General features: G+C 40.2%; 1 protein-coding gene across 1 annotated transcript in view; it reads right to left on the bottom strand.

Annotated features, from left to right (window-relative positions):
* Positions 1–6,819, bottom strand: part of LOC310948543 (teneurin-3) — a gene marked incomplete at both ends in the record, with an annotated part of 127,772 nt that extends 120,953 nt beyond the window's left edge. Inside the window, 2 exons of the mRNA XM_083915705.1 lie at positions 3,992–4,267; positions 6,549–6,819. Of these exons, the coding sequence (XP_083771831.1) occupies positions 3,992–4,267; positions 6,549–6,819 (547 nt within the window). The remainder of the gene's footprint in view (positions 1–3,991; positions 4,268–6,548) is intronic.
* Positions 6,820–17,658: the final 10,839 nt, after the last annotated feature.

Here is a 17,658-nt window from a genome sequence, read left to right as displayed (position 1 = left end):
GTTCTACAGCACAGCTAGATGAGTTCATGTGTAGTTTTTGAGGCTTTAAATCTCAAAATTGAAAGGAATTTAAACTAATATGGGTTGACAAAATTGCATTACATCTCTTATATGGCATGGAAAAAATCAAGGGAGAGCAAGAGTGCATGGTTATATTTCTATTCCAAAGACATTTAAACAAACTCTCCACATTTCACTGAAAGCTGCTCGGCTGCCTGGAGCTGACGTCAAGCGACCCACATTCCAACCTGTGCAGAACAAATAATGTTTCACCTTATGGAGCCAGACCTGTGTCATGGCATATCCATCTGTAATAAATGTTTGAACAGCAGCTCATTTCAATCCTCCTCTTTTCAAATACATTTACTGCATTGAATGTGCTAAATTATGAAATTACAAATTGTTTTAAAAAAACTAACTAACTGGGGAACCAGTGATTTCAATAAGTTTAATGACTCCATATGAATGCATTTCACGTACAGCAGTGTAGATCCTGTGGAATGGGGCTTTAGTTGCATAGCTTTTTTGTCCTCCTAATCTTCGGCAGATAAAACGCTTTTGAAAATTCTCACTGAGAAAAACTTCAAGAATTGAACATACGGTAAAGTGTTTACTCCATTTTGTCTCACTTCAACTGCTGACTGAGTGCAAACATTTCAATTTGAAACCAGGGTGCCACTTATAGCCGAGTACAGAGTACAGTACTACAGACATGAAGTTGCAACACTATACAGCTGGTACATGTCACAGCGCTAATGTAACACAAGGCAGTAATGGAGCATATGCAAGTACTGTATGCGTGGGAGTGTTTGTGTATGGTAAGCTATCACTGTCAGGTATGGTGAAGGGTTGAATTAATCTAATCATTAGGGGAAAAACATACATACTACTTACTGTTAGCACAGAGACATTTAAATGAAGAAGTTATTCATAATGTTTTCGTTTTTTTAAGAAAATTATATGAATTTTCATGTGATTCATGGTGCTTTATTAATAAGGGAAATCAATTATAAATAAATAAATTACTTTTGAAGGTGTAGAGAAATACTGTATGCGTTTGTGTCTTTGGGGAGAGCAAGCTATGCTTTATACTGTTTAACATCTGTTATAGATGTTAATGGTACGGTGTCACCCATTAACATACACAAAGAAGGACTTAAGATCACATTGACATTCTTACAACTAGAAAACCAATAAAATGGACTTTCCGATCAATACATTTTGTTTCGGGGCATTCTATCTCTGCCAGGGGATTATCTCAAGTGTAATATCAATAAAAGCTGCTTAACAGAATTTTTTTTTCTACTTCTTTATGAAAAATAAAATCCAACAACTTCATGTCATGTCATAAATAATCGGTTCTGTTATGAGGCACTACAATGCAATTATGGGGCTTGACTTTAAAAACAGAACAAAACAACAACAACAAATAGTTATATAAATATATAAAATTGCAAATGCAAGAGAAGTATTCATTTTGAAAAGTTGACCCACAAGACTGCAGATAACTTGATTAACAGCTCTTTCACTGGCCTCTCTAATCCTGAGAAACGGGAAAATATCCTTCAGATAACATTTTGGTGCCAAAATACAAACGTATCACTGCAAAAAACAACCACTCTCATGCTGTCTCTGGGGCTGCACTCAGCGGATCATTTAAAGCTGACAAGGTGGCCTCTCTCGTCTCATTTTTAAAGATAGACCTCTTACTCCTGGATCACGGAGGTTAACGTTTTCAGATGCCGCGCTCTGTGAATGTGCCGAGGCTTTGGCACTTGTCTGTGTTGAACACTCTGTAGAACAGAGCGAATTAGAATGAAATATGGAGTTCATTTATGAATAAGTGGGGCTGAACGGCCCCTTGTCGGAGCTTCTGCATGCATATTCAGTTGATGGAAACCTCTGGATGGGTCATTTCTCTTAGCTGCTTCATTAAATAGTGAAAGTCAAAAGTGCAATGCCTCCTGACAAAAAAAAAAAAAAAGAGACCAAGATCTATAGAGGTGGAACAGTGGACCCAGGTTTTTCTTTGCTCCAGCTCAAAATCTAGATGACGAAAAGGACTTAAGCTACAGAAATTATTTAACAACAAAGGAGTTTGAATTTCGAATAAACACCATGACTCATATTATTTGTCTGTATACTTGTAGCATTTTAGAAGTATGTGCAGTTAAGAGAACATAAAGAGCAAACGTACACTAAGATAAATAAATTAGGTCTTAGATGTTTTCGTAAGATTAAAAAGGCATGGCACCTGGGATACAGATCTGGTAGGTACTGTTTTTTTCCCTATGATAAAACTAATTGAGACAATAGTAAGACAAAGCCTCAGTGGGATGTTTCCAAAAGAAACTCCAGAGGAGATATGCCAGAGGGATGCAGGTGTGTGTGAGTGCGTGCGTGCTTATTCATCTGGTAGTAGAAATGAGTGTGGATACTACTGTATATCTGCTGATCATGTGGTGTGTGTGTGTGTGTGTGTGTGTGTGTGAGAGAGAGTCTGTGTGAGAGAGTCTGTGTGAGAGTGTGTGTGTGTGTATGTGTGTGTGTGCTCATGCAGTGGTGGGGACAGGTGCAATGGAAGCACAATAGAGAACCTACTGAAGCTAGACTCTGCGTTGTCTTAGAGAATGGCGCAATGACTGGTGATAACTGGTGATAAGGTTTCGTGCTTGGCATGTACAGCAACAAACTGTGACTGGAGTTGAGTGCTAAGGAGGTGAGGGTTATGTCTTCCGGCACCTTTGTGGTTAGGCTAAGCTTTTAGTGACTCATAGCTGTACTGTGTATTGGGCCAAAGCAAAGGCCACACTCTGGAACAAATACATGGGTTTGGATTCTGATGGCATTTTGAAAAGGTAAGAGACTTACTCAGCTCCCCCTCGGAGACAAGCTCTCTATGATGAATACTGCCATTAAGAAAATGACTTGTCTCAAATGTCACACTGTAGCCAATGTTTTCAGAATAAAAATTGATGGCACACGGACAAGAGACATTTTCCCTTTTCCCCTCTCTTTAACGTTCTTGCCAGAAAAGTGTAATCAACCCTAATTATTTTAACTGCCTGCCACTCTTTGAGATAATCAGTTTCTTAAAAATAATTAGAGCTTTACATTCAGTGTGTTTTAATAGTGATGGCTCACACTATGATGATGATGAACGGTGTGTAATATCAGGAGCAATCGACATCACTGATGAAATGTAAAATCTTTACACTATAACATATGAAGCTGAAAGCAACTCATTGGCAGAGGGGGAAGATCACTGACTTCACTCAGCATAGGCTGAAAAGATGCAAAATACTATCGAAACCCAGCGTTGAATGCCATTTTAAAAGAAGATTACAAGAAATACAAAGGATTTTCCAAACTGCAGACTAACCTTTCAGGCAGTACTGTACCGGTGACATAAAATGTTTTTTATAAAGTGTAAATTTAACAACAATACATATATGCAGTTATCTAATACGCAGCAAAGATTTGCCCTCTTCAAACAGAGAACCTCGATCCCCTGTCTCAGGTTTCCAGCATGGTCAAATTTGCACTTCAAACCATTGTACCCATTTAATCAGCCATTGTGCATGCCCAGTCAACCACTGCAGAAATTCTAAGTAAAATCTCAGACTGAGGCACACAAAGCTATCTTTGATTATATGCTAGCCCATGGGGGAACTTTATCAAACTCCATTGCTTCCTGTGGAGAAGGACCAGGTGACTGGGAGCTACTCAATCGGAAGGCCGAATTCTTTTCTGCATGCAGCGAGGAATCAGCCTTTGATCCAGAGAAAGGCAGCTGCAAAAGCTGCAGCCGCTGCAATCGCGCTTCCACTTCTTTCCACCAATCAGGGCCCTGTATCCAGCGCCAACCATAATCCAACCCACTGCTGCTTTCTCTACATACCAATTCCTCCCCTTTGAAAAGCAATGAAAGCATGAGCCGCAAATAAATACGCATCTTGAGATAAAAGAAGGAGAAGTGTGCCCTACTCACCCATCTCATTGTCCGATTTATTGTCCATTTCGGTGTCGGTGAGTGTGAGCGCTGAGTTAGAGCGACTGGAGAGGCATGAATCCTGCCCAGACTTTGCCCCCGTTCCCCAAAGAGTCATGGTACGTTCCGGTGATACAGGTTCATGATTTTCTGTGGCGACCGGTCCCCTGGAGTAGCTGCTGAGTGGGTGGGAGAGGCCCGTCTCAGGGCAGAGAGCCAAGCCTCTGCGAGCCGATGGCTCACAGATTCCAAGTTGCCTCAGCGAAAACGTCTGCCCTGTGAATGATAGAAGTTGTAAAGTTAACAAACCAATCAACAACACGGTTAATGGCCAAGAGCAGGGCTACTTAAAAAAAAACACTTAACCTAATAGCAGGGTGGAAGGAAAGGAGGGTAATTGTTGAATTAAAGCCTTAACAGCGTCCTCCCACACTAATCAACTTATCAAGATGCTCAAATGCATTTTTTTTTACCGTAAATCACATGTAGCGCTCAATAGATTTTGTAATAAGGTGTGCTTTTTAAGATGACCTACAATTAACCAAAAAACAAATCACCTAAAACCAAGCTTCTATCATCCACACATATGACAAATTTAAGTAATTTGCTATCATGCATGTATTATTTATTGTTTTCAGAAACTGCATTAGACACAGGCTGTTTCACAATAAATCATTATCATAAATCTGTTGTCTGTTCATTTGGAATAACTTGAGGCTCTGGTGTTCACTGGTAATAAAATAACAGCCTGCAGAGTCTTCAAAGACACTGCGGCATCTAAGCAAAATGAATGAATTAAACTTAAAGATGCAGGAATATTGCCAATGAACAAAAAACCTCATGTTGACCTCATTAGAAAGCTCCATAACGATAAAGAAATATTTATAATGTTTTACCTCCTGCAAATCTGTAATTTAAAATAATTATTCATGTGATCAACCTGAAAGAGAAAGGATTTTAGGTAAAAACTGCCTTTTCCATATTTTTATCTAAATGTATTTTAAATGCAAATTACATCAGGTAACCTCATCTGATAGCAAAATATATTAAACAATTGTTCACTTACATAGCAGAGATCATTGCTACTGCAATTAATCCATTTAATAATGATTTTTAAGATTTCAAGGTCAAATGTGTCAACATTTAAATAATACTTAGATAAAACTCACTAAAATAAAATGCTGCACAAGATGTTCAAGATTATCTGAACACACACACGCATGCTATATATATATATATATATATATATATATATATATACATATATAGCATGTATATATATATAGCATGTATATATTTAATAAGGGTTCACAAAATGTTTCTATTTCTCCTCATAATGTCCCTTTGTCATGTATTTTGTGAAATGGTGAGGAAAAACCCTTTCAATGTAAAAAAAATAAAAACTTAATTAAGATTTTATAATGCTACAGAAAACATTTACTTCACATTTAAATACATTTAATTTAAAAAGGTTATTAAGTAAAGACACACACACACACACACACACACACACACACACGAACACACACGAACACACACACACACACACACACACACACACACACACACACACACACACACACACACACACACACACACACACACACACACACACACACACACACACACACACACACACACACACACACACACACACACACACACACACACACACACACACACACACACACACACACACACACTAGTATCCACACTCATTTCTACTACCAGATGAATAGGATTAAATCTGACATTTATTGTCATGATGTAAGAAACAAGTCGTTGACATTAAATACCCGGATTTTAAAAAGAAATAAAGAAAAATAGCATTCTTCCCACAACGTCATCATAATTCCATTAATTCAGAAATGGGCACCAATTAGCACCAAGAAAATGTTAAGGAGTAATGGACAGAATTTCTAATTGCAATCTCATGAGCCAAAGGAGTGCTATAAAACAGGATAAACTTCCCAAAGTTTTTAATTACAGAAATTAGAGCACTTTCTAACAGCCAATTAAAGGACAGGGTTGTATACTGAGCATACTTTCTTATTATTTTAACATGGTCCAGCAGGGTCAGAGTGGCCGATTGTATCCTATCCACAAAATGTTTAGTTGTTGTCTCTTTAGTTTAGATAAAACTAAATCTTACCTTTGGTTGACACTAACTAATTATGTTTACCTGTGTCTAAGCAAAACAACAAACAGCAAAATCCCAGCATTAATGATGTTTCACACTGTTAAACATGAGTAAATAAACTTGGATATAAGGATTTAGTTGTTTGTCATAATTAAGTATAACAAACTGGAATCTCAGATTTACCTTCATATTTCCTCTGAAAAATTGGAGTTAAAGTTCCTTAATGAATACGAACCTTTTTTAATGATTAATCGTATTTTTTGTAACCAAGGTTACGGAGCTGATAATGTGGGCTTTTAAAGTTAAATATAATTGTCTCATCCATGTCAGCTTTAATAAGCACACCACTCGGCTCTCATTATGGAGATTCATCCGACAAATACTGAAAAATCGGAGTAAACATTTGCTCTTGCTAACCTTGCCTGCTGTACTCTGCACTTTCCTTGTGGACCATCTCCTTGACTCTGCCTCCAAAGAGCATTCGTGAAGGGTCATGGTCAAAGGCCTGGAGCGTTTCACTGGAGCTGTAGGATTTCTGAGTAGGTACGCGGCAGGCTCCCTCCTCCTGGTCAGCCGAAGAGGCGGTGTAACGACGCTCCCGATCCTTGTCTCTCTCGCAGTATCTCTCTCGGTCTCTCTGGCTCTTGGACAGCGAGCAGAAAGGCCGCTGCTCCCTCACCCGTTCCATGCTGCCTGCATGCTGGGTATCCAACTCCCTCCCCTTCACCACCGACGCTCTCCTGAGAGACTCACCACTGGATTTTTTCACTCTTTTTCTCCCCCCTCCTCTTCTTCCCCCGGTTGTGATTCTCTACCAACTTTCCTCCCGAAATCCCACACTTTTTAACCTTTGTCCCCCTCTTCTTCAGTCCATTCAGGCTTCCATCCACTCCACCTGGAGAAAGAGAGAGAAGAGGAAATGAAGCAAGAGGCTCAGATAACACTAATCCATCTGCTTCATCTTCAAAAGTACACACTTATCCCCGTCTCACTACCCCACCCCCAGTGGTCCTTCACTACCCCTGAAACCTCACCCGTGAACTCTTGTCATACATGACTTCCCCTCTAAAAAAAAGATCACCTCCTTATTCTGCCTGCTTTAGCCTTTAAAATCAAGATAATTCCCAATTTGTTGAGTTTAAAAGTATTTACGTCCTCATCAAGCTAAATCAGTTGGACTGATTCACACAATAATATTAATATGAGTGTAAATCTTAAGCCTTTTGATTTTCCCATGATGATGGCCTAAAATTCACATTCACCCACATCCAAGTGTCAGATGATGATTAAATGACGGTAAATCAATGTCACAGTGGCAAGTGACTTCTGACACAATCATATCATGCTTTAATTTTTGAACTGAATACAGAATTATCATTTTGACCCGTTAAACGCATGGTAAATGCGATTCTGCACACTGCACAGAAATGATAACTAGTTAGATGGCATATTTCAACAATTAAAAGTGCGATTTACCTCAATTATGAATATCGACTTCTGTCTGAGCTCTCTGTATTCACCCTGCCGTAATTGAGGTGAATCATATTTATGTTTTTTGTCTCTTTGTCTTTCTCAATAATCCACAGAATAGGCCTTTGTTCCTCCTGCAGAATAAAAATCATCCCAGTGTCTAATCCTTGCCATTTTGTACCAATTGATTGTTTCGTAAGCCTGTGAAAGTTGACAAAAAAAAAAAAAGAAATGAAGGGTTTTTTCACCCACATTATAAAAAGGAAATACTTGCCCAACAAGCTACACTTCTGGTGGTACAGCATATGCAAATACTTTGGTTACTTGCCCATATTTGGAGACGTGTGTCCTAGATTTCTCCCTCCATCTCAACACAAAGGATTGAAAGGAATCTTTGTAGTGCTCAAAGCATTGAAAGAATACCTTTTAAAAAATGAATACCTTAATATTTTTCCAAGAACAATATTATCAAACCTCACTTTGATCAGTTTCACTGAAACTACTAGTGAATTATTCAGTTGGCCGATTAATGCCATTTTGAGAAAGCATCGGGCAGTGCTGTTAGAAATACAGAAAAAAAGGGGGCTGGGATTGCCTCCACACGGCTCTCATCCTAACGTGAAATAACATAGTTTTTTTCACTGACACGTGCAATAACATGCACATGCGGGAGGACCGTCTATCAGAGCAAACAACAGAAAAGCTTGGGTAACAACACATGCAGAAGGAGAGTGAGTTCATTCTCTGCTAGCTCACAAGGCTCGAAAAACTATTGCATGGGCGTCCCCGGCCCCCACTGCTACACCTGACGAGTAAAGCATTTACCAGATTTGTCCTTTGGGATAGTAGGCAAGTGTAACTGTGAAGCCTTTATTAGGGCGTCACCATAGTGTTTTCATAACTATGTTTCGAGTTATAGCCTACAACCGAACAGACTAAACAATAGGACAATGCAGCCAATAAGTTCAGCAATTGTGTCTCTCATTTCTACTTCAGAAATGATTGTATTTTATCACAACAACATGAAATCGGCATTATATATCAGCCATCTAAAAACCTGTATTGGTCGACTTTAACAAAATTGTCCCTAATCTAACCTTTCAAACTACTGTGCAGTCTATTTCAAGTCAAATATAACAATTACTGGATTATACTGTATGTGTGTTTGGTTAAATTGACATATATAACAGCAACAAGAACAGTGATATGACATACTGCCTGACATACTGACATAGCTATCAAAAATGCTTACCTGTATTACCTTTTGATTTATCAGATTTATCATAATTTAATGACACACACTGCCACCACCCAGCTGTGTTTTCCATATCTCTTTTTGCACTGAATATGTGGATCACATTACAGAAAAAACATAATTTGGCTCGATGCATGCGAACATTAGATAGATCAGTGCTAAAATCTCCAAAAATTCAAAGAAGACTCTTACAGGTGGAGACAGCGCTCTAACATGTGGACAAGAGGGATGAGAATGTGACTATTCCACAAAAAGTGGAATGTGGATGGGAGCCCCGACGTGTCAGAAGTGGTTATTACCAGCCATTTTCCACTGCCTCTTGACACACACACACACACACACACACACACACACACACACACACACACACACACACACACACACACACACACACACACACACACACACACACACACACACACACACACACACACACACACACACACACACACACACACACACACACACACACACACACACACACACACACACACACACACACACACACACACACACACACACACACACACACACACACACACACACACACACACACACACACACACACACACACACACACACACACACACACACACACACAGAGCCATTTCTCTCTTGGCTGAGCTGTAAGACTACAGTATCAGACTCCTTCTTTCCCCCAAATGAGATCTGCTTCGTTTCACATCAGGCATCAAAACCTTCCAATGAAGCGCACTGTCGCTGCAAGAAAGCTCTGGCTCCACAGAGACTTCCCAAAAACTGAAGCAGTCGCGGGTGGAGTACAGGATGCAGGGATAATGAAAATTGTGAGCTGCTCTAAGCCTCTTCAACTTATTTTCTTCTCCTCTTCTCTCAGAGTTACTGGATATCATTCTGTTCCCCCGATGGGCTGAGATGCAATCAGTGACACACTCTCTTGTAACCCTGACACTCAACTCTCAGCCCTTACACACACACACACACACACACACACACACACGTTTTACGATGCCACAGGACATCTCACTCACACCTCATCACTTTCAGGAAATTGTACACACCCGTCCAGACTGGCAGATTAATGTACAGGATGAGTGCAAGCAGACACGCCCAGAAGCCTCCCTGATTACGATCCCCCTCTTCTTTATGGACTTGTAAAGAGATTCGCTGTCTGGAAAACAAGCTAATGCTACGAGTCTTACCCGCTGAGCTGCGAGCCCCCCCACTATAGGAGGAATTGGATTTGTATCCTAATCAGTTATAAGCCCTTGAGTGACCAGGCTTTTCCCCACATAAACATTTATGCTTTACACCGAGGACCTGAAGGTGCCATCTTTTTCACAGCTCATCAAAGTGTCCTGCCTGTACACAGGCAATGCGCACGGGGACATTATTAGGATACATGAGCCATTCGTGGTGGTTTACATTATGTACAAAAGGTCATAGAAGCTCTTGGGGGGAATTCTATTGTGTTCCTGCCGGCTTTAAGTTTCAAAGGTTTTAACTTCAGTATGAACTTAAGACTGCTTTAAGCCGTGAAGAATAAAAGCCAGTCTGTCTTGCTTTGATTATGCCAAATCTGCCTCTAGTTACCTTACTGGGAGAGCACACTAATGCACACCAATCTGTGAAAAAGGAACAGAAAAGTCAAAGTAATGTGAACGTGTGCCTGATTAAGTTTGAAAGGAAATGTAAAATTAGAATTCAATTCTGTATTCTTTAGTAAGGACATGCTCCTTTTTTTTACTTTTCCAGTATCCCTCGCGTCTACATTCCCTTTAACCTTTGATCATGTCGTTGAATCAGGACAGTTAGTCAACCGCGACCACTCAGTGGAATAGACGACACTGCAAAATTAGTGTCACATACAGAGATCCTCTGGCGAGCCAGTGAGGCACGGAAAAAGACAGTTCATGATCTACGCAGCACAGCTCCACGCGTACCAACGACTCCCATGCCAATTGAGTACAGTCCCCCTGATGCCCGGTACTGTCCTACACCTCTGCACTTCTTTGAGGCATAAACCATAAACCATCTGTATAATACGGTGTGAAGAAATGGTGTCCAAGTCAATTGGCTCTTCAGGGCAGCTGGAGAGGTTTCAAGGATCGAAGTGAGATTTACTTGTTTCATGTCTGACATTCAGTTATTCATCAAAGATGGAAGTGAGTGTGTTTTATGCTTCCAACTGGGGATTTGATGACCAAAGGGGAGAGCAACATTTGTAGCATGTTGTGGAACCAATACGTTGCTTAATTCAAAAATACTTTAATAAGCAACTGATATTAAGGGTGTTATTCATCAAAGGCTCAAAAGGAAAGGCTATTTTTGAAGGTTCATGTAAAGATGACCAATAAGGATAGTAACTTTATAAGCAGCGCTGAGCTGATTAGTCAATTCAACATTTAAGTTTTTCATTAAGGACAAATTCCAAGTCATGAACAATTGATCAAACAACAGAAAAAGTATCAGCATCTGCAGTCCTATAATTTAAAAGCCCTATACCAAAAAAAATTAATGGATAACAGTTTTGTTAATTGTCATTTCAAGAACGTAAAATTTAAATAATCTCACTGTAACAAAAGTTTGAGTTTAACACCTATAAACTAATTTAATCTGCTTTATCAGGACTGTGTGGGTGTGACGACCTGGCAACCGGCATCAGATTCAGATTCAAATGTTGCTAAATCCTGATTGGTGCACGGGGGTACATGACATGTTTTGTTTTTTTTCAACTGAGCCCTGCCCACATCAAACCAATGCAGAAGAGCACAGAGAAAAAAAAAGAAATACATATCTCCCGTTAAATAATCCTGTTCCAACTTGAACAGGAAATAGGGCGTGATCATATTTATATTATATAGTATAGTATAGTATAGTTTCCAGGGCCTTTAAAGCTTTTTATTGAGAAAACATTCGCTGGTTGCAGCTTCTCAACTGTGATTACATACTTTATTTATATCATTACCTCCAGTAGGAAGGTTATGTGTTTGGCTCTGCTTGTTGGTTCATTTGTTTGTCAGCGGGGTTACAGAAAAACAACTGACCAGATTTTCATGAAACTTGATGGAACGGGTGCAGCATGGGAAAAGTAGGAACCCCTTCAGTTTTGGGGTGGATCCATATCACAGGGCGGATACAAAAATTATTTTTCCCTTTTGTCAACATTGCAAGATAGTTTATTTGTGCTGCATTCATGGGATGTCGGAATAAACGGGAAAATGAGTTTCCCTTTCACATTTCAAATACTGGAAACCGCTATCAATGTGTTGTTTAAATGCTGTGAAAAAAAAAAAATACTACATATTTTCTTTGCAGCATCCACGTTGTTTCATATTATGTCTTAAAGCTCATGAACACACTGAAGTCGGGAGAATGACTTTTCATCTTGGGAAGTTGGACCATCCAAGGAGCATGTGAATGCAACACTGGCCTTGGCCGTGATCCTCTCCGAGCGCCATTCTAGTTATAAATGAAACACCTGATATGAAAACATTACCTCAGGCTAAAGGGAATAGTGAATATTTTCTTTGAAAAAACATTCCAAGATACTTTGAAATGTATAAAGAGTTCTATGCAAAATCAACTCAATAAACAAATACACTGTCTAAAAGTGGGCTTGCACACACTCTTGACTTCATCACAAAGGATTTTCCAAAACCAGAGTAGCCACCGCTGGCCAAAAGGCTGACATGGCAACTCTTCACTAAGCCTTTGTTCGGTAATTATATTTCCGCCGGGGCTGCTGTACAAATCAGCTCATATCTCCCCGTCGGTGACCTCTGTAAATAGTGGTAATATAGAGCATACTTGTCGTTGCCGTTGTGTCCCTCCAAGACAATCCACCTGTCACCAAGTGGTCTGGCTCGTCCCCCTATCTCCCCCCCTCCTCATCTCGTTGTTGGCCATTTGCCGGACCACAGATCAGACGGCTCTCCGCCATGGGGAGTGGTGAGAGTGGTAGATGGAGCTAGTGAAGATCAGGACTGGCTCCCTTTAACACAGCCAGCACCTCCAACAATAGCCGCCTCTGACAGCTTTGCATAATTCATTTTGTCGAGTCTCTCTCCCTTTCCTCCTTGACGCTCCTCTCTCCCTCTCCTCTTTCAGTTTCTCCTCAGTTCTTCTTCTTTTTTTCTTTTTCGTGCCTCCCGGCACTTGGGGAAGGGGAGAGGGAGAACCAGGGCAGTGTTCCATCAGATGCTGCCTGTTTCCCCCTGACACCAGTGATTTTGGAGACACAGAAGTGTTTGTCTGCAGCACGTTGCCCAGACTGTGAATTCTGGATGCCATCTGAACCAGATTGTGTTCGTTCTTTATGGAGGCTCAATGCCTAAATCCCTCGCTGCAACATGAAGTGTGGGACTATTACCTAAAAATACATGACAAATCAGTCAAGTTAATACATTTTTGAGTAGCTGTCTTTCTATATGCAAGTTTTTAGGGGATCTAATCAAATACTACTCTCATGTTGTTTAACCGAGTTCCATGGTATTTGAACATGTGTAGAATTGTTTTTGGTTACTATCATTGGATATTTCCTTGCCCATATCAGAGGTTACCAGTTAAATAGACAAAGAAAGAAAGAGAGGGAAGAAAGCACAAACAACATCATGGCGGCATTTACTGTTAATTAGACTTCCGTGGCAGCTATATCTTTAGCATACGTGGTGACAGATGAGCTTACTACACTCGGCGAGACTGAGGAAAGATGATGAAATCCTAAGTCTCCTATATCAGTGCATGATGCAGAATATTCACAAGTAGGCTAAAGCGATGTGGATCTCTGATACAGCCATTTCAGCTTATTCCATGCACATGGAGCTTGAGGCTTCATCCCTCATAGTTTCAGCAGATTTAGAAGACAAACAAAGCCACTGTGACTATGAAAACAAATCACCAAAAAAGCTGAGCTCAACTCAATTTTTAGTTTTTTACTTTTCTTGTCTGTCACTGGTAAACCATAACGGTCAACGCATAATCCTAACCATTTTATTGTTTGCTTTTTTGTCTGTGAATTAAATAAAAAAGGCATCTGCCAGAGCCAGCATACAGCATAATAAGCTGAGCAGGGATGTTTACAAATCCCCCAAATAACCCTTCACCGGTGACGGTATGAGTTATATATTCATTGAATCTTTAGTGGGAAAACCACAAGCACAGCCAAATTCATTTTAAAAAATGTAATTGCTAGATGTGGACAATCGGAATAAAAAAAAGCTGTTTTTTTCTTCTGCAGTATCCCCCTCCATCTGAAATGGTAATAGCAGGTTATTCAGTGTATTCAGACACACAAGCTCCACCGTTTATCTGTATCCAAGACTACTGGTATTGAACCCAGCTCTTATCAAAATAGGCGCTCCCTTCCATATCACACACCCAATTACGCCAGACGGTCTTAATTCAATGTTGCTATTCTCAAATTGGTATCACTGCAGTGTTATTTTACACGGGGGAGCTAAGGAAGTAATGATGTTCATGTACATTCACTTAATTGAGAATCTTGCAAGACGGTGTCAACAACTGCCATCTAATGCTTACTCATAATGAATTGACTCCATGGTGTGCAAAAATAAAATCAACTCCACAGACCTGTGGCAATTTACAGACAAATCCATGATCGACCCATTGTTACGGAAATAAATTAAATTGAGGTAGCGCAGCTGCATTGTAATGAAGCTACAGAGAAAGCACAATGCCACGGAGGGTGATTGAAAGAATGAAATTCACATCATATCTGCCAACAACATATCTGGTAAACAAAAGGAAAAGAGAAAATTATTGCAAGTAACTTATTTATTTAGATCAACAGTGGTGCCTTTTTAATTACATATTCTCTATCAAACAAAGGTCTTGGTTGACGCTCTAATCCAGACATCTGGAGACCCTATCGTAGCACTACTCTAGCCTGTAAACAGAGGATTGAGAGTGGCTACGAAAGCATTACTTACATTTGAAATGCTGGGAGCATACAGAACTGGCTAACAGATAAAAATTCAAATGCAGAGAGATATTCAAAAGTGCTGACATTGGGTGCCATTCAAATGCATCTCACATGATTGTACAACAAACAGGCACTCCCTATTTTCGGATGTGCAGGGGGAGACAGAATATACACAGCAATCATATAATAGTGGCAGACAACTGAAGAGTACGAGGGAAGGGAAGGCATCAATACTGCAATGGGAATGCAACACTCCCAAATAGAGAGTTTAACCTGCTGTTGCAGTTGTACATCAACAACTCACTGATATGAAATTAGAAGAAATACAAATTGTATCCACAGAATGACTACACTGAATTTTTGCACTTTACAGAGAATATTATATTGAGTGTATTTTCTCTTTAGGCATATGGCCCCACGTAAAAAATACTATACATAAAGAAACTGGAGGGTTTCATTCTCTAGTTGTCAGCGTTTTAAGCAGTATGTAGGTCATGATAGCACACTATCAGAATACTGAGAGACTTTAAACCTTATTAAAGAAACATCAATCTTAAAATTCACCAACATTGCACTGGTTTCTCTACTTCCAGAGCTGAAACTTTGAGTGTCTGCCCTGTAGCAATTGGCTGAGACCATCCTCTGAATGCACAGCGCTCTCCGCTGAAGTCAAAGATTTCTGACCTGTATGCCATTACACTGACTCTGAGGCACCAGTTTTACACTCTTCAATGATCTGATATTCAATATTTTCTTCCTCTTCACCCTGCTGACGATAAAAACACAGAAAGTGTCGCTGAATGGCTCCCCACATGAACCAGCGCCACATGTCCACATCATCGCTCTTCGTCAACCCGCCAGACCCGCAGCTTTCAGCATCACAGAGGTCGCGTCAACAGAATTATTGAGGCCGTCAAGCAGCTCCATTGACAAGCATAGCTGACGCCCAACTTCCCACTGGGCTGTCCAAGGGCCACAAAAGACCAGATCTGAAGCCCTTGTCAAGTTTAGGCTATTCTAGGAAAACCTCCTCCAGGGCGAATATTGCTTTCTGCAGTTGTAGAAAAACTGCAAAAGAAATCCGTCAAAAAAAAGGATTTTGACAAGTTAAGGCGCCATGAAGGGCAAAAAAAAGAGAAGGTTTTAACAAAATAAAACTCCTACTATTTTAATGTGGACAATGCATAATGATATTATAAGCCACATCTGTCCGTGCGTTATAGCTGGTCAGAGAGCGTCTTTGCTTTGTAATGTCCTTTAAATATGTAACGTTTTCTGGCTTTGAAAATGTCTGTATTTCACAAACGCTGAGCCTATAAATCACACAGGTATTCACTCAAAGGCAATTTCCACAAGCAGAGTGCACAATACATTTCGATTTTGTTCTCCCTATGACAGAACTAAGCACATTTCTGTTTGGCTCTCCCTGCGAGGCTCAGCCCAGCGCACACAGGGAGAGGAGCACTGTTACAAAGTCAGGTCCACTCCTCAATCTTACCACTTGGTCTTGACCCAGAAAGTCCACTAGAGCATGCTGAGCTATAAATGTTAATCTGTAGGTTACAACAGTGTGAAGCGGAGTAGCTCCCCGAGCTGGACCAGCAGGACAGCATCCTGTGGCTAATCGCAGGTGGCTTTCATCTCAGCCTACTTTGGCCAGAGAGCAGCAGTAAATGTTCAAACAAAACCAAGAGCTGTCATGCTTTGAATCTTCACTTTGATTTAAGGAACCCATATACAGCTCAAGAAAGGCTTCCACTCGCCTATGAACAATTACTGGCCCAGCTGATTTGTCCGTGTACCCCTATCTACGGAACATCATCACCAACGCATTTGCACGTATGTGCAAAATGAGATGCAGGAGTCAATTTATGTTATGCACAACACATAAGGTCATGCAGTGTGTCTACAATAGCCATGATGCAGGTACGGCAGTAGTTCCCTTGAGAACACTCCCCTCTCCTTTCCAATCATAATACAATGACATTATGCAGAGTACATGTTTGGGATGGAAAATACTATGTTAATACATTTTTAGGGTCATAGAAAACTCTCTTTATATTTTCAGTCGTTACTAAAGTTCTTTGAGGCATCCATATTTAAACTGAAAAAAATATGTTTATGAATTGAGGAGAAGAATATAAATCTGTTTCAAATCGCATCATACAGTCCGAAAAATTGCTTGCATCCATACCAGGTTTTTTTTCCTCTCTTGTGCAGCATACAATGTAGTTAAGGTCCACAGTGGTAATGCATCAAGCGCTGTCACTAAATATCCCTACTCTAAGCACATTTCAAGTGCATGCAATCCCCTCCCCCAAATCCTCGGGTGACATTCAGCAATATTTTGGCAACTTGCAGAGAAAACAGGTTTTTTTTTATTGCCAGGGTAAACTTTGCCGCAAGTGTCTCATCACTGAGCCAAAAACCCAAATAAACCTCTGACTTAAGGTCATTAAAAAAAATATGCAAGTCTATCCGCTGACAGAGGTTGTGCTAATCCACAGCCTGGTTTCTTTAAATTCCTACTTCATGATCCTTAACGCATTATAGTATGCTGTACTTTCACACCAACTATTTATCATGATGTCTAGTTATTCTCATGGGAGGAGAGGGAAAATGTACTGAGAGGGAAAACAGGTGAAAGAGTGTAGCAGACAATAGCTGGGCAGGCTGTGTGTTAATAGTAACAGATTAGAGGGCAGCAATTATGTAAAGTAAATATGACATGGAACCGATCCGTCGAGCCCAGGGAACTCTGGGTAGTTTGTCAGGCTGCATTAACCTTCACTTGTTTGCTCTGATGTGTTGAAACAGATGACTCGGACACGCTGTTTGCCATATCAAATGTTATAATTCATAAGGTCATCTTTAGAGCC

This window comes from Echiichthys vipera (assembly GCF_963691815.1).
Source record: "Echiichthys vipera genome assembly, chromosome: 6".
NCBI classification, from domain to species: Eukaryota; Metazoa; Chordata; class Actinopteri; order Perciformes; family Trachinidae; genus Echiichthys; species Echiichthys vipera.
The sequence above is the reverse complement of the archived record's forward strand: the minus strand, read 5'-3'. Positions and strand labels throughout refer to the sequence as shown.